The 18,308-nt window shown below is 40.9% G+C and overlaps 1 protein-coding gene across 1 annotated transcript in view; it reads right to left on the reverse strand.

Annotated features, from left to right (window-relative positions):
• Positions 1 to 18,308, reverse strand: part of smyd3 (SET and MYND domain containing 3) — a 64,874-nt gene that overhangs the window by 39,955 nt on the left and 6,611 nt on the right. Inside the window, exons 2-5 of the mRNA XM_079555358.1 lie at positions 15,710 to 15,773; positions 15,517 to 15,624; positions 14,826 to 14,883; positions 14,600 to 14,748 (exon numbers count right to left, since the gene is read on the reverse strand). Of these exons, the coding sequence (XP_079411484.1) occupies positions 14,600 to 14,748; positions 14,826 to 14,883; positions 15,517 to 15,624; positions 15,710 to 15,773 (379 nt within the window). The remainder of the gene's footprint in view (positions 1 to 14,599; positions 14,749 to 14,825; positions 14,884 to 15,516; positions 15,625 to 15,709; positions 15,774 to 18,308) is intronic.

Below are 18,308 nucleotides of genomic sequence, written 5' to 3' on the forward strand. Positions count from 1 at the left end.
AGCAGAAAAGAAGAGCAGATCCAAAACAGCAGAGCATTCACATACTTAATGAGGACAATATAAGAAATCATGGGGCACAGTCTAGAGCTGAACTCAGAGCTCAGGGCTCCAAACTTCAATTTAGTGAGATTCTGTCACGTCAATGTGGTCCAAATCACAGCAAATTGAGGAGGAAAGGAGAAACGTATGAAGTATGAAAAAAAGTAGGCACGTGTAGCTGAACAACACATTATAGCCACGTGGTAAATGGATAGTCTGTCCCAGGGCGGCTGTGGCTTCAATAACAGCTTACCACCACCACCGAGTGTGGAGTCAATGAATAATTACTACTATAGCACTTTGAGAAACTTGAGACACTGGCTTGTAAAGTGCAATACAAGTAAGCCGTTGTTGATTAGGCTCATAGATATAATATTATCATGATGAGCGGGTCATTCAGTCCCATTCATTGAAAAAGGTTCCCGAGTCCTGTGTGAACCTTAATGGTCGCTCTATCTCCTCCTACGCAGCCTGTTCCTTAAAAAGGCAAAAAGGCGGGAAGCCCTGCGCTCGTGGGGCGGGCAGAGCCTCCACAGCTTGATTGACAGGCTCTGGAGCCAATCAATGTACTGAAAATGCTTCCAAATTTCGGGTTGACAAACAAAAGCTAGTGTGGTCAATGATCCCAAGTGTCTCTTGGAGTCGCCCCCCTGGCCACCAGGGTGTGGTATTACAGCAATGTCAGCTCCCCACCAAAAGGACCATACAGAAGCACGTTCCTCGCCCATTGATTAGGCTACAGTCAACTTGGGGCTTTGACCAAATCACAGCTCATTATAATTATTCATTTATTGGAAAAATATTCTCCACATTATATGTGGCCCAAGACCCACCGCGGGAGCTGAATTTTGGAGTTTGACACCCCAGGTCTAGTGGTTAAGGCTGCAGCACATACAGCGAACAGTGTTCTGCCCTAAACATTGTGGTATTGAGTACCGGCTCCGAAAAATTTATCAATGTCCCTCCCTGCTCTTTTCACCCTGAACTGCCCAGTCTAACAAAAACCTATGGGCCAAAAATCTGAAAAAAAAAAAAAAAAAAAAGAGGTAGGCAATTTTTCTCAAGTCCTCTCATCACTTGATTGATGCCGAAAGACCTGTGGTCATTGTTTCTCTGCCAAACTGTTCTGGTGTAAAGTAGGACAATGCGACAAGGTAACACTTTTCTTTGATAGGCAGGACGAACATTGTCCTCTTTCTCTGCTTTCTTCCTCATTCGTCTCCTCTCTCCTTGTTGGCAGAAATAGTCTACTCGCTCACCTGTGAAACTCGAGGCTGTCCTTGACACTAGGGCAGGCAGCATGAGCACTCGCTCTCTCAAACCTGTCCGCTATTATGAATGTGATCATCATCATTATTCATGTATCTATTGGAAGAAATTAGCTCATGTATCACCAGGGGACAGATAAAAAAAAAGACAAGGGGGAATTATTTGAACAAGTCACCCAAAGCACTTTACATAGAGGATTTTCACTCACTCCATAGCTGTTCATATGTAACCAAAGCTTCCCCTGGAGTAGACTGGCACGCAGCACACATCTGATCCAGTACTCCCCGGCTGTCTCCCATCCAGGTACTAACCAAGGCCTACCCTGTTTAGCTTCCGAGATCTGACCGAATCGGGAATTCACAAGAGCAAACACACACAGAGATATTGGCTCGTGGGCACAAATCCTGTGTTATCATGAAGTGAGGACAGGACACTTGGAGTAAAGCTTGGCTGCTGTCTCTGCTGCCCACACTGATGCAGGACAGAAAAACACTGCAGTGTATTTACAAGACAAAAGAACATTATTTATTATGAATATACATAATATTCATCAATACATTAACACTTACAGTAGCAGTTACTGAACAGGTTTCGTAAAGGCAACACGGATTGTTTTTTCAGCTACTCTTTTCTGGAACCTGCAAGGGTTAGAAGAACTACCCTTTACGCATTTATAATTCATTTTATTTATTTGCTAGCAGTATTCCATGTCATTTTCAGCTGCGAGGACTTGTTGTCATTTATTGTTTAAATTTCATAATGAGTGCAATGAATTTTGGGAATAAATCATTTCTAATAATGCGCAATAATCGCAGGACAAATTCCACTCACATGAGGTCATAAGCCAGTCTAAGCTTGGATAAACTGAGAACCCTGCCAAGTCAATATGCTAATTTGCTCCTATAAGGAAAAGGATTAAAAAGCAAACAACCCTACGGGACACAGTAATCCTTGTACTTTAAAAGCCATGGTTATTGAGGTTGTACCACCTAACAGAAGAGGTGGAGATAGACTCAAGCTCCTTTTAAAACACAAGACTTTTTTTGATTCATAAACTTCAGGCCACTTGTCATCCTGGCCTGAATGAAGAAATTGACTACGGTAAGGTTCTTCTTGTGATTTATTTGTGATTTATTTGTGCTCATGTACATTTGCCACACTGTCAACAAACTACGGTGATGTCATGTTCCTAGTTTTTGTGCAGCTCGGTACATTGTTGTAGTATATGATCCATCATGACGGTATCGATGTTTTCATTTTGAAATATGTCCTGTCACGTGACACATTTTTTACTGTCACATGACATGTGACATCGAAACGTGTTGGCGTTTAATACATTTCCCTAGTAGCCGATTTTGTGTGCTTCGGATCTCATGTTCTTTCTCTAAGGAAGAGGACTAATTTTGTCCAGAAGAACGCAGTTGGCCTGCAACATTCCTATAGACACTACAGAAACATGACAAGGAAATATTGCCTGGAACCCGGGACTCACCGCTGTACCAGTGATTGAGTCTGGTGACCGTGGCATCAACTCCATTTCCACAGCAGCACATACGTAAGCAAACAGGAAGCGGAGTAAACCAGTCGGTCGGGCGTCTGCTGTTGATGCAGTGTTATTATCGGTTCTGCGTTAATATTCACACAAGATCAATGACAGAACTCACCAACTGTCGATGTATTTTTGGTCATTTACCGCTGATTGGCAAAAAGCTCTTTCTCTGCACCATTCGTAGATTATTACTGAAGGGACTTTCGCGTCCCGTGAGTGACGCTGCTCGCGAAACAACACGTGACCGCAAATAAACTACTCTGATTGCACGGGCTCGTTTGAGTTTTCTACTGCCGCCAACAATGGCATGGGTCCCAGACTGATCTCCCTCCATATAAAAAAAATAAAGACGGGTATGATTCTGGTCTCGCCAGGCTATGGAAAATATCCTTTGAACAGACTCAATGAATTTAATCTTCATCTGTTGGCTCAGTACAAAATTATATTCATTTAAAATCAAATGAAGAGTCACACACTAAATTGCACACATTTTTCAAACTAAGAACCCCTATATTTGTTCATTAGTTAGGTGAAATAGCCTTGCTCTCCCGCACAGATGCATGGAAACACTTGTGAGACTCGGGGGTTAGCAGTAGGAGTCAATTAAAGCAGCTCCCGGTTGTAATTAGGTGATGTTAGATATACGGTTCCACTGGGATGGCTATGTTTGTGTTTTGTCCTCCTCCTGTCATCCGCCCCTCCCACTCTTTAGCTCACTCTTCATCTGCACTGGGCGTGTTTCCAACCGTTCATTAGGAACTAAATGGCTGATCTAAGACTGGCACAGATAAAGATATTCAGCTTAAAGATAGGTGGGCCACAAATAAAACTCATGAATATCACATAATACATCAATAAGGTTAGTACTATACATTATTTGACAGGTTTTCGCAGTGGTTAGCGTTTATGCTTCACAGCTAGAGGAGTTTGGTGTTGGATTTTGGTCTGTGTGGTGTCTGCGTAGGTTTATCTTATCTTCCTCCGGGTACTCTGGTTTCCCCTACCACAATAAACATGTACAATAGGTCAGGATGAATGATGTATGTGTAAGTGAATGAATGGTAGTGGTCGGAGGATCCTTTGGCGCATTATACAACATACACTGCGTTCCAAATTATTATGCAAATTGTATTTTTGTGCCAAAAAGGTAAAAAAAATAATGAAACTCATGGATGGTATTGTGTCTCACGGCTCTATGAATCACTGACATTAATCTCAGAGACCTGGGATGATTAGTTTTCAGGTTACGACGATGAAAAGCGTGAAATAGTTGAATGCCTTGGTCTAGGTATGAAAACCTTCGATATTTCATGAAAGACTAAGTGTAATCATCATACAGATAAGAGATTTGTGGATGATTCAGAGCACACTCCGGTTTGTGCAGATAACGGCACAATATAGACGGTTTCTGCCAGACAAACACATCAGATTAAGAGAACAGATGCTACAAAGCAGCATACAGGTATTTGAAGCTGCTGGTGCCTCTGGAGTCTCCCGAACATCAATGTATAGGACCCTCCAGGACTCATTTTCAGTCTTGTTCACTGATGAGGCCGTGTAACCCTGGATGGTCAGATGGAGTAGTGGATAGTTGGTGAATGGCCACAATGTCCCAACAAGGCTGTGACGTCAGTAAGGAGGTGGCGGAGTCATGTTTTGGGCCAGAATCATGGTGAGAGAGCTGGTCGGCCCTTTTAGGCCCTTTTAGGCTCCCTGAAGGTGTGAAAATGACCTTTGAAAATTATGTGGAGTTTCTGCTGACCACTGTCTTCTATGCTACAAAAAGAAGAGCTGTGCTTTCCCGAACAAGATCCTCTTCATACATGACAACGCACCATGTCCTGCTGTAAAGAAAACCTCTGCATCACTGGCTGCTATGGGCAAAAAAGGAGAGAAACTCATGATGTGGACCCCCTCCTCCCCTGACCTCAGCCCTATTGAGAACCTTTGGAGCCTCAACAAAAAAAAAACTTCTATGAGGGTGGGAGGCAGTTTTCATCCAAACAGCAGCTCTGGGAGGCTATTCTAACATCCTGCAAAGAAACTGTCCAAAAACTCACAAGTTTAATGGATTTAAGAATTTTGAAGCTGCTATCACACAAGGGCTTCTATGGTAAAATATAACTTGACCTGTTAAGATTTTTTTGATTGAAATAGCTTTTGATTTCAGTAAGTATGACCTCCTGATGCTGCAAATTCAACAAATGACCATTTTCAGTTAATTACAAGCTTTAAAATGTATTGAAACGATGAGATGCATAATAATTTGGAACAGTGGATTTTGAGGTTTTTACTACATTCATTTTTGAAAAAAAAAAAAACTGTTATCACTGGGAGATTTTTTCAACCACATTTAAATGATCCTCTACCAGTTAAAGACTTGAAAATGATGCTGACTCTCATTTAAGTTGACAATTTAGAAAATCTTAGAAAAATGTCATTTGCATAATAATTTGGAACGCGGTGTACAGTATGATACAAATACAACTAAAGGTTTAACAGTACTGATACGTCCGTCCAACAGGGCCAGTCCCTGCAGGTTTAGATCTTTTAAATGATCTGAGAACTGTCTGGAGCCAAAATGAAGAGAGTTGGAAAGTCTGTTAGAGAGTTGCAAGTAGCAACAAAAATAAAGCCTTTTATTTGGAGAATGCACATAAAGCATGTTTGTGCACATCCACATAAGATTTATGTTTATTGTAAGCACTTAATGTTTAACAAGAGGAAGCCCAGCGTGAAAACCCACAAAACCATGGAGCATTAACCACAAGAACAAGAACAACAGATTAAGTACATAAAACACTGATGGACAAGGGCTGGCTTCTAAAAATAATACACTTCGTAATGAGCAGCAGAAAATGGCCTTATCCCGAGTTCTGTATGCTAATGTACTCTTTGAGACTTGGCAGAAAATTCATGGACATATTGAGAATGGCAGTTAGGGGGTGCGCGTGTCCACAAGCAAAGGTTTAGTATTTGTGATGTTCGACAGAGAGGAGGAGATGGAAAGCAACTAGCTCGAAGGAAACTTTAATATTCAGAGACACCAGACCTGTGTGTCCACAGGCGGAATATTTCCGACGTTTGCATAAAGCGCTAATGGCCATCGAAAAGACAGGAGTACAGCAGGTGGGTGGATGAGAGTCCTCTCAAAGCCTGAATAGAGGGGCAGAGAAACTATCTGACAGCTAGTCACAGCTAAATATAAATGCCTTCACAACCTAGCACACTAATGTTGGGAATTTCACATGTAGAGAGAGTAATTTACCCAATTATCATGATGAAGCCCGCTTTGTTTATTACAAGAAACGAAAGTGACCCGTGTCACATTCACAGGTGCCAGTCTGTCAACCCAACCCCAAGACTTTGTGGTTCATATTAATGAAACATGTCTAATTACCACAAATGAATATGAAATCAAGTCGAGTTGTCTCATGAAGTCCATGTTCCTTTATATATTTGTCACATGGCAAGATGTGGTAATTAAGGAGGAAAAAAACATGCTCGATTAAACCTTGGATAGAAAGGTATTCTGTTATAAATTTACCGCTATGACAGAGGAACAAATAACTGCACTTTCCATTCTTCCTTCTCAAGGCTAAAATCAACAAAGCCACCAAATAAACAATTACTCTGCTGATAAAGATGCAAAGAGCCCAATTTAGAAAGTATATTAATAATTAGCCTTATGCTCATGGCAATTATGCAAAGAGTCCTACAAGAGGTGAAACTGTATTTGTCAAAATGTAGTAAAATAATTGTACAATGTGGTCATTGTGGTACAATGCAAATACTGCTATCATTATGGTAAATGGTCTCAACTTACGGTATTTAGCACTTTTCTATCTGCTTTCGGTCTAAATTGCTGTACAGCAAGGAACCAGTCACCCAGTGAAGTGTCTTGCCTGAGGACACAACGACATTGTGCATCTCAAGGATTTGAGCCCCCACCCTTCTGATCATGAAACGACCTGCTCAACCAACTGCACCACTGTCGCAGTGTCTATATAGTGATTGAGTCTTTAAAGAAATGCACTTAATGTGACTGTACAAAGGTTGTGTTGCAGAAGGCAAAGAACACAACAGCCATCTTTTCTGGAGCAGAATATCAGAGTTAAAAATCATGCAGATAACGCTGACTTTGAGATGCCACTGTTTTGTCTCTAGGGCAGAAATGTATAACACACACAAACACTGTGGTTTGGCTATCTCCATCTCTGTGTTTTTGTTCTTCTGTGAGACCAAAGGACAGTAATTACTGTAAATGTTTGGGGCAACGGGAGGAGGAAACCAACAAAGAAGAATAAAGGCGACAACAGTGATAGAGCGTCTGGAGCAACATGGACTAAAAAGATGTTCATTAAGTCAACCACACCCTTAACTTCAATGTTCTCAAACATGAAACATTGAGTGCAGAGTGTACGGTCACAGACTGCTCCTCTATTTAGTATAAACATATTTTTCTGACAATTCTGATTAGATTTGCAAGTTAAATTTCAAAATCAAGACATTGTGCATTTTAATAAGTCAACAACTGCCAAACTACTGCCAAACTAATACAACAATTATATGTATTTCAGAATATGTTTGTTATTGAGTTTTTTTGCTAAATTATTGCATTACCGAAATAATAGCAGCCTTTGTGTTTTGCTACCATTAAAATTATCATCATTTTACACTGCTTCGTGCACAGCGTTGGAGCTGTCCTTTGCTGCCGTCTGTCACTTTTACATCTTTGCAAGATCACCCCTCAATTATTCCTTACACTTTGCTTTTCTGGGGTTACCATCTCAAAACCCCACTGTGCTTTTTAATTGGCACTGTCTCTTATGCACTGTCGGACTTTCTTCAGTCTTCACTTGTTTCATTTTTTCCCCCACCCCTTTTCCATCCTCCCCTCTCGTAAGCCCCCACACACGCTGACAATGCAAGTCAATTACACAAATGGTTTTATTCCCGCTTTCTATTATACTGGCATTTATGATAGACTTAAGCCATTACACTAAGCTGCACGCGAGTGTGTATGTGTAAGCCTAAGCTAATTAGGTATCGCCTGTGGCACTGCCAGCTACAATGGCAGGCCAGGGAAAATGTTAGGGAGATAAGGCAAAGCATATCGACATATAAACAGGCACAAGGACTGGAAAAAAACACCCAGGGGAGGCCAACCGTACCAGCAGAATCTGAAGTGCAAAAATCTTAAAAATATATTACATACACAGCAGACGTGCCCTTTCACATTTAATGTTCAAGATAAAGCGCTCAAAGAAAAACAGGTACCGCCCTTATAATATAAATCCTTTCTGTCTCTTCCTGATATATCCAATGTTTCTTTAAGTTTAACAAATGACTCTGTTCATGTTCTACTGTAACTTTCTCATTCTTATTTAGCTGCTAAACAGATGGGCAATGAATAGGAGGAGAATAAATTACTCCTACACGTACACACTAGACACAACAAGGCAGCTACACACTTCCCCTCTCGAGCTTTATCACAACAAACTCGCGCAAGCAAACAGGCTGCAAGAGGGGCGGCAAAAAACTTTCGGCGACTCTGCACACAAAATAAATCAAAAGTGACTCGCTCTCTACTAAATTAGGATAAAGTCAGTGTGGCGTTCAGTGGATACACAATTCTGACATGTCCTCAATATGATGAATGATCCCTCTAACCGATAAACAACACTGCACTTACAAGAGTCGACTTCCTCTACAGTGTTTACGCTTAAGTGTTTTGAGAGCAAAGCCGTTAATGGAGCTACTTTATTGAGTGCTGTGTGTTCTCTGTAAATACCGGTTATTGTTTTATCCCATTTCAGTGGCTTTCTCCGCTCCTCCTATGTTGTGATGCTCCATGCTCTCCATAACATCTTTCAGCATTGACGCACACCATACATTCAAAAACAAAAGCAATGGCTAATCTCTTGTCAATTGCATGGATGGCATTGTAATCACATATGAAACTTCCAGACTTACTTGCTGTAAGGTTTCTCATTGTGTGGCAGGAGCTTGTTTTACAGTTAATGGCTTGAATTTCAGATAAACAGATATTTAGTTTATTTTGAGCAATTTTACATTCATTTTGTCTTTCAAAATTCATAACCTTGCTCAAAATGGCTGACGGCTGAAACAATAAGCTTCGGCAAACCCCATATTCAATTCAATATACATTTACATAATACAATAAATTATAACGTCTAGATTACATTGACTTTAGATACAAACAAGTCCTTCCTGAGCGGAACATAATACAGATTATCAACAATACAAATCAGTTTTAAACTTAGCAGCATTTACCAAGAAGAGCATTTAAATGTATAACACAGCAGCTATATTTGATCCAGATGTTTATGAAATGAACCAAACGAAAAAGGAACAATTGATAGGACAAAGTATACCTAAAAAAGCACTACTACGTCGTTATTCTTACTTTTGAAGATGTTATTCGACATTAATCAAAGGTTTACGCTGTAGTTTTTTCATGTATAGGTTCCAATACCGATCTAATGTTGATTCTAATTATTGAATTCAAAACGATTTACATTATTATTATGTGTTTGCCTTGCGTACGGGTTTCATTTCAATCTGAAAATAAATTGATATCAAAGCATTTAAAGAATCTTAACCCCTGCCTTAACTGAGTGCATTTTCTCCAGTTCAGCTTTACCCAAATCCATAAGGTCACAGTCTATAGGTCAGTCTATAGTCCAGTCTGTAGGCCAGTGTAACGCCTCATTTGAAAACTAAGACCTAGACCCCTTTTTTGACACATTTTTTGTCACGTTTTTAATGCCTTTTCTGTCACTTTTTGGCTTTTTTTGTGTGTTTTCATCGCTTAATCGTCTCACTTTTTGTGCTATTTTGACACTTTTTTCAAGAGATCTTCTTTAACACATTGAGGGCCCGATCTTGTGCATCAAAACGGAGACGATAGCGTGACATTTTGCGCTCAGTAGGAGCGCACTTTGTGATCTTGCCACTCCAGCCTTGGCGCATTTAAGTGGGTTGAGACACACATTTTCCTCCAAACAGATCGACTCCGCGTCCAGGAGAGTGGTTGTGTGGAGTGAACATGTGCTTTTGTTTTGCTTCGCGTTCACGCCAAGCGCGGGCAGATCCGCGCCACAGCGGACGCTGTAGCTCTTTTTCTCTCGATCGTATAGCTCACGATGGGGTAAATAAAGTTTTTAGTTTGACCTGTGAGAGCCTAAGGCTTAAGAAAGAACGCAAGACAGCGCAATGTAAACGAGGAAGTGAATGTCAGCTGTGTTTCCATCAGTGCAGTCGCCTCCTCTTGTGACGCCCCCTCACAGGTGGCGGAGGCGAATGGCTCATATAGCGCCGCCACTCGGAAAATAATTTGCCAAGAGCCTGCGCCGCCCCGTGCGCCGCCACAAGATCTGGCCCTGAGTGTTTAATTCTAAGTGACTCGGTTCCTGAGAAATCGAAGCTAAACAGAGGCTAGTTTGGATCAGATCTAGAATCTAGATTCAGAGATAATTAGTGTTTTATCAAACACTCTCCTTTCTGATTAACTCCTCACTCCACCTCTCTCCTCTCGCACTAACGTCATGGGAATGTCAAAATATATTTGTTTCAAGTCAATTTTCAACAACAACATTCTTGACACGTATTGCCGCAGATCGATCGCTTTTTTTCGTGTGTGCATTTAAACTGCCTGGTTCTCGGATTGAAGATTTAACCCGGATGTTTCTCCTTGGACCGATTTTGACCATTTAAAAACTCAGAGAAACGTTAAAATCGATCTGTCCACTGGAAGCCGCTCTGCTTTGTCAAACGCGCTCCAGAGAGCGAGAAGAAGTGTCGGGTTTACAGCTGTTCGATACGCAACACCACACCCCTCGGACTAAAACAAAAAGAAAACAAACGCAATAATATGTCCAGATCTTGACTTTTTACAAGATTTGATCGTCATTTATTTCACTTCTGTTCATCACAGAGCTACCAAAATCACACATAAGGTGTATTAGAGTATCTAGTTTAGTAATTAAAAAAGCCACGCAAAAACATTTTTTTCCGTTTTTGGTACTGAACGCATGGGAGCGAAAAAACAAGTTTTTCCGTTTTTGGCACTCAATGTGTTAAGATCCAAAGCCAAACTGGATTAAATGTTCTCGGTTCAGGTGGGGGTTGAGAGGTTAATCAAAGAAACAACATTGGATATTTGACAAGAAGCACATAAGAAGGACTGCCACTTTTATCAGCTAAATGCACATGTGACAGAGGCTTAGAGCAGGCTTGGTTACTTGTTTCATGTTGTCGTCAGGTCATGGAGAGTACACAGGAAAACAGGCCTTATGTTGTAAAAGTGGAAAGAAACAGCAAAGGAGCATAATGGACCCCTGAAATAAACATCCTCATGAAACAAAGTCTGCTCACATGTGTGCCATACAGGGACCAAATCAGAAAGTGTAATTCCACATTAGGAGAAACGCACCAAAAGACATATAACACTCATTCTTTATAAAGGGGAAGTTGCTCCAGGGAGGCAATAAAATGCGCTGCAACCAGGTCTCATCTGTCACTGCTTATTGCACCACTGCAGTGTGACCAACACACACTTACACCTCTCCTCCAGCACTTACTGTAGCAGCTATAAGCCACTCTCTCTCTCCCTCTTCCTTTCCTTCTCTCCTCTCTCTGCCTCAACTGGCCCTCCTGGGGATATTAAGACCAGTAATGATGCTGTGCTCCTACTTCTTGTGTGCACGTATGGCACTAGGCATAAGCTATTAGCATAAAGAATGGGGTTTATAGCTCCAAATGCTGCATCCAAAAGGGGGGAGAAAAAAATCTCTTAGACTAACATGCACGTTATAATGACCCATTTTGTTAAGCACAGCATAATAAAGTTCATGTGTTATTTGTTGTGTATTTGAGCCACTAAGGAGAGAGAAAGAGCAGAAGGGCAGAGGCGAGGCATCTGACTGCAGTGCACAGAGAGGCAGAGCTGGATGTAGTGGTAAGAATAATGAGCACACAGATATAACAGCGGACAGGGGGATAGGAATAGAAAAGGCCAGGACAGGAGAGACGGAGTTACAGCGCAGATGAGAGCGGATACAGTAAACAATATATGTGCATAAGAATATAAGGGGAGCAAAGAGGAGGAGGAATTAGACCAAGGAATACTGTGCTTTAAAGGCAAGTAACTACAGTAGAGAGCTACATGCATTCACAGTGCCCCCTATTGACAGAACAATATTCATGTTGACTGTTGGGGCAGATAATGAGTGAATGACATGGAGGGATGGACAAGAGGTATTCCATTGTCATATTTACTGCTAGTGGCCCGATAATCCACCTTCGTCAATCATCTCCATGAAGAGGCCACTGCTGTGCTTTGTCAGGTAGACAAAGATAAGGTTTAGACACATTTGGTCTGGCATGTTTGTTGTAGAGGTCGACTGATGCCAATGCAAATTTTATGGGTTTTTGATTGGTCGATGCCGATGTGCACCACCAATATTTCGGGGTGATTTTTGAAGACAAACTTAGTAACTTGTTTCTCTTAATAAATCCTTTTCATTGTCCATCTCGGGGTAAAACAAGTGTTAATGGGATGATTGGGGGGTCTTTCATCTCCCCCTGGTGTCTCTGGCCACAAAACCACAATTACAACTTTGCTGCCTACGAGTCGGAGCCACCAATACACACTAATGGAATCACGAAGAAGAATCTAACAGGCTAACGGGCAGAGCTAACTGTGGGCTAGCGCCACTTAAACAGTATTTACAGCCAAGTTTGAGTGAAAAAAATTGTGTAATAGGATGTGCAATATCCCTCTCTCCCTTTGTCTTTTCAGCGTAGTATTTACTCTCACGGACAATTAATGAGTAAAAAAACGCAACATGCTATGACACCTACAGTGGTGCTTATGGCCTCTAGGGGCACGAGCTACTTAGTTCTGCCTTAAAGAGACTAGATGCAAGTTGGTCTTTTTATACTCACTACTGCCACCTCAGGTCTTGTGCGTAACTGCAGCTTCTATATTAAGCTCATGTATGACAGCACTTCACACCTGAAGTAAAAACTTTTTGAGTGACAGTGCAGGATTTTAGAGGCAGTTGTGGTGAACAGGTCTGGGCTCATTCTACGCATTAGGACATGACTGGAACATGTAAGGGGATGAAAATACTTATTTTGACCTTTTAAAAGACATCCTTTAAAGGACATTCATGTTTAGAAGGTCAAAGGGACCTTGTATGAAAGACAAAAATCAGCAGATTCCGAAACAAAAAACAGTGAGTCTCTATCTCTTATGGTTCTTAAATAATAAACAAAAGTGCGGCTTTAAATTCAGCTACAAGGAACAAGATATTGTTGCAAATAAATAATCTTAATAGCATAAAGCTAAATGTATCCACTGCTTATAATCTCAAAGGTGCTGCACAAAGACTGACTGAACTGGACAATCCTCCACTCCTGACCTCCTCTTTGCCTTCTTCAAGCCACGTCCCCCTCTCTTTCATCCACTCAGTGTTGTCGGCCTTTCATCTCTTTCAGAATGGAGGAGAATTCCCACTGCTATCTACAACTACATTAATCAGCAGCTTTCCAGTTTTCCAGCTAATTCTCACTTGCACAAACAGGCTTCAAGTCCTATTCGGATAGGGCACTTCAAAATCCACGCAATTTAGACCAGTCAATTAGACCCCGCTACAATTTCCCTTTGGTGCTTGGTTTTCTTCTGCAGATGTAAACATGGCAACAAACGACTGCTGACTAAACAACCTTGTGCAAAAGTGCTAAAACTGATGTGGAAAGCAAACAAAATAGCACCACAATTAGCTTGTGGCGGCAGCAACTTGCAGTTTCTATCCACGCAGAAATCAGTAAGCTTGAAATGGGAAATTAAGAAGACTGAATACCCTAAATTGGGCCATTATTCCCCATTTTTGTCATGCACTAAAAAACTGTATCAAAGAGCTTCAGTTCATTCATTCATTCAAGTTGTAAAGGTCTACTGTATGATTCTAATGCAAAAAATAGTCATGTACTTTTAGTATTTCTGTGGTTCTTAACAGACTAAACATCTCCCTCTGGGGAAACAGTAGTAGTAGATTGCCCACTGGTCCAAAAGTCAGTGATGCAATGTCAGCTCTATACTGCACCTTGGGCAAGACGCTTCACACACTTCTCTGTGCACACACCCCTGTGCAGTGTCTATGTTCACTGGAGTATGTGTGACAGTAGTTCTTTGATTTGGATGTAAAGCATTTTGAGTGTCTAGTGGAGGGAGACAACCATGTAACCTTTATCTTTTTTTTTTTACAATTAAAGAAATATTTTGCTTTCTCAATAAAACCAGATCTAAATTGAGTCTACACTAGAGCTAAAACAGACTTAAATAAGGGTACATTAAAGAGAGGTGAACAAGAGAGAGAGGACTCCCTCAGACCACCAAAAGAAGCTGCTGTACCACCATTCCAAACAGGAAAAGATTAGAGTGACTATAAAATATCTCTGAACTACAACACATCCTGGACCGTGTAATGATTTTGTGGTTTCAATGTAACAAGAGCAGCTGGTGTTTTATGGGGATAGGACCTTGAGTTATTCTGGGAAGAGACACACGATGAGAACTAATCACAAATGCTGGGAAGAGCTTAAGCATATGCTGGAGTGATTTGAAACAAAGGACCTGAGTAAAACTATCTGGAGCAGATAATAAAAATGAATGCTAAACTTTGAAATCAAGTTTATTGGGGAATGTCTGACCTTTGCCATGAGGCTCATGGGGTCTTGACACGAGGGTGGCAGCAATGATACGACTTGATCTCGTGCAGGGACCTCTTGGAGATACAGCTGTAACATGGAGGCCAGCTGGGACAAACCTTCTCTCTTCTGTTCACATAAAGAGCTCAGATCTGTTTGACATGATCCATTTGTCATTTAATATTAACCTAGATTATTCTGAGCCACAATGCTGTAGTTTAAAACTTACGTGACTCGTGTTCTTCAAGGGTGTAGAGGTCCTCACCATTGCCCTTAGTGGAGCCTAACTGTGGACAACAAATACAAACAGCTTGTCATGTAGGGTACAATATTCAACGAATAATAGGCTATTTCTGTGATGTTGCAGCAAAATGTAATGGCCACCTCAGCTGGCTGTTTCGGATGCCTCCTGGTTTTCCTACCGCAGGAGGTGTTCCAGGCATGTCCTATTGGGAAGAGGCCTCGTGGAAGGCCCAGGACACGCTGGTGGGACTATGTCTCCGAGCTGGCCTGGTGTCGCCTCGGGGTCCTCCCAGAACAGCCTGAGGAGGTGTGCATGGATCGGGAAGTCTGGGCAGAGGAGCCCAGACTTCCCTATTCACGCACACTTCCTCCAGCTGTTCAGGGGGGATCCAAGACGTTCATGTGGCGTTTCATGCCTAACAGCCAGATGGGTGAGTGTGTGTACCGGGCTATTAAGCTCCTGGCCTTTGACCATCAACAAGGACCTGTTTGCCATGGGAGACTCAACCAGGGGCATGATGTCCCAGACAACATAGCTCTTAGGACCATTACAAACCACTGCATTCATTCACAAATATAGTCACTTTATTCTGGGTCACTTCAATAGCCAGGAAGATTTATTTCAATTCATTATTTTCTTGCATGTTCTGCCAATGAAAAACACCTGAAAATCTTACCAAGGCAAAGATGATTCTTGCTGCCAGACGGACAGAGTCAGTGGGAATTCTTGGTAACACGCTCCTCAGACATTTACACTCACTCTTATGGACAGGCCAGGCTAGTTTCTGCAGCAAAAAGACAATTTCACCAAATTGAAACTCACAAAAATATCCACGCACTGAGAGACACACATATAAGAACATGTTATACCTGGCAAGTAATATTGCAGTAGCGGGCCATTTTGCACTGGGAGCACCTCAACAAGGTTTCATGTCTGAAAGGAGAGAAAAGGATTACTTGAAAGGAGCAGAAATGTCAGTCAGGATTTAGTAAGACACATCGGGATATATATCTGAAACCAAATATTAGATTTAGAAAATCTTTAAAAGACCAGCCATTTTAACATCCATCAGGGATTTTAGCATTGTCAGTAGTAGTGAATAGTAGCTTTGGGTTCATTAAAAAAAAGGGCCAACTATGAACCATTGACCAAAGCCAGGTGCCAGTTGCTGTAGAGTTACCGTTGAAATGGTCAATGCCATTGGTTCCTTAACAGGAAGGTGGAGACCCAAAAGTCTCAGGACCAGTTTAAGTGAGTCGTGAAACTTTGCCAAAAATCACTGTGGACAAATTGTTTTGATCTCTTTTAATAGTCAGCCTCATGATCATCAATGCTTTAAATAAAAGGCAGAAGTAGTAGAAGTATTAAATATAAAATAGAAAAGTCTGCAAAAATCATAAGTTAAAATTATTATGAAATTTGAGCCATAATCAATCAGGATCCTCCTCCTTGTATGATGGTCTTGTAACTTTTAAATTGATCATTTTAGACAGAAATCTATTTCCTTGCTGATCAGATTGTCATCCAAAGGGAGTTCATCAGAAGCACTTCTCGCTGCCACAAAGCATTAATGTCAGTGCGCCTGACTGACTTCCGCGAGTGAGTGTTCTTCTGGTGTCAGAGTGTTAGTTGTATTGATGCTGCTGTCCTCCAGTTCAGCTGTCGGTCTGAAAACAAGCCTAGGCCCTGTTGGATTCTGCCAATTATAGCAAGAGACTAACAGTAAAGTATAGTAAGGGATACATGGTATCTAATTCACACAATCTCTGTCTCTAAACAACTACACAACAAGCAATCCATAAAAAAGTTAAACGCACTTTTAGATAAGTTAACGCTGTGGTAATCAATTTATTTTCTTTCTAAACGAGTAAACTTCTTTTGACACCATATGTATCCACAATGTAAATGCAACATCTGTGAAAGAAAAACAATGCCTGTGGCCCTAAATAGGGGCGACGGTGGCGCAGTTGGTAGAGCGGGTCGTCTCGTGATCAGAAAGTTGCGGTTATGATTCCCAGATCCTGAAGGTGCCGACTGTCCTTGGTCAAGACACTTCACCCTACTTGCCTCCAGTCTGCGTACCTTGGGGTTTGAATGTAAAGCTCTTTGGGCCTGATAAAGGTAGAAAAGCGCTATAAAAGTTGAGTCCATTTACCCTAAATATTCAAGCAACCAACACCTCAATCAGTGAGGTCATATCCTGATACATTAAGGTTTATCGATATATGATATAGATCCCGATATATTTTCCGCAAAGTGAGAGCTGTGAAATGAAATGTTAAATCAAAGTCAAAGCCAAATACAAGTAGTTTTATTGAACACTCACTATAAAATGTGAACATAAACACTGTTTAACAAAGCTGTAATGTACTTATTTAAATAAAAAAAACATCTTAAATAAAAATAGCCTATAAAATAACATAGGTCAATCTTTTTCTGAGGCATTTACATATAAAGGGATAACAAAGTAAAGTGCTCAATTGATAAACTTTTTTAAACATCAGCATGACACTACATGTTTCTTTTTGTTAACTTAATGCCTTTTCTGAATTTGAACTATATCGATATATACGTGATATGGTCTAATTTCATATCTCATTCAAAAATATATCGATATATCTTAAATATTGATATATCGCCCAGCCGTAACCACCAAAAGAAATGAAATGCAAAAAAAGATCAAATGAAACAAGATAAATATAGACAAATATTATAATTTTAAAGACCAACATGATGCCTGTTGGGTCCAGGGACAGCATCAAAGGAAGTTACTTTGTTTCACCTCAAATAAATGAAACTAATTTGAAATAAATAGGCTATTTGCACACACACGTGCCTGTGCCACGTTTTTACAGTTGCTGATCGATACTTTTCTAAAACATTTAAGGGTTTTAGATGAATGAGTGACTTTTATTCCTGCACAGGCTAAAGTTGAGTTGTTGCAGAAAGACGGAATCCACCCACTGTTAAACACAGTCCCGCAATGTGGGTCACAAAGCAATAACAGCAGATCGGGAGCACAGGCTCTGCAGCTTCAACTCCAAACATAATTCAACCACACAAACAGATCGACCACAACACCACAGTGAAACCCCACAGCAAGTCTATCCATCTTATGTCACCACAGCCCCATATTTACAGCTATACTTTCAGGTTGGTATCGTGGAAAAATCTCATCTATAGAAACAGTTATAGGAATAAATATCTCAGCTGTTAAGATGGCTGGAACGACATTCTATGATAAACACCTTAAATACCTTGGATTGGTCAACTGAAGTTTGATAAACATAACAAAATCTCACAACCAAAAGGCCTATAAAGCAATCTACATTTCTTAAGTTAATTAGACACTACCTCCCAAACCAGGCAGCCCTCCTGTACATGATATGATATTCTCACACACTTCATATAGTTCATAACAGCATGGGCTAGGCCGCAGCCTCAGCCACAAAACGTATAAAGCCATAA

Source organism: Gobius niger (assembly GCF_951799975.1).
Source record: "Gobius niger genome assembly, chromosome: 4".
Classification (NCBI taxonomy): Eukaryota; Metazoa; Chordata; class Actinopteri; order Gobiiformes; family Gobiidae; genus Gobius; species Gobius niger.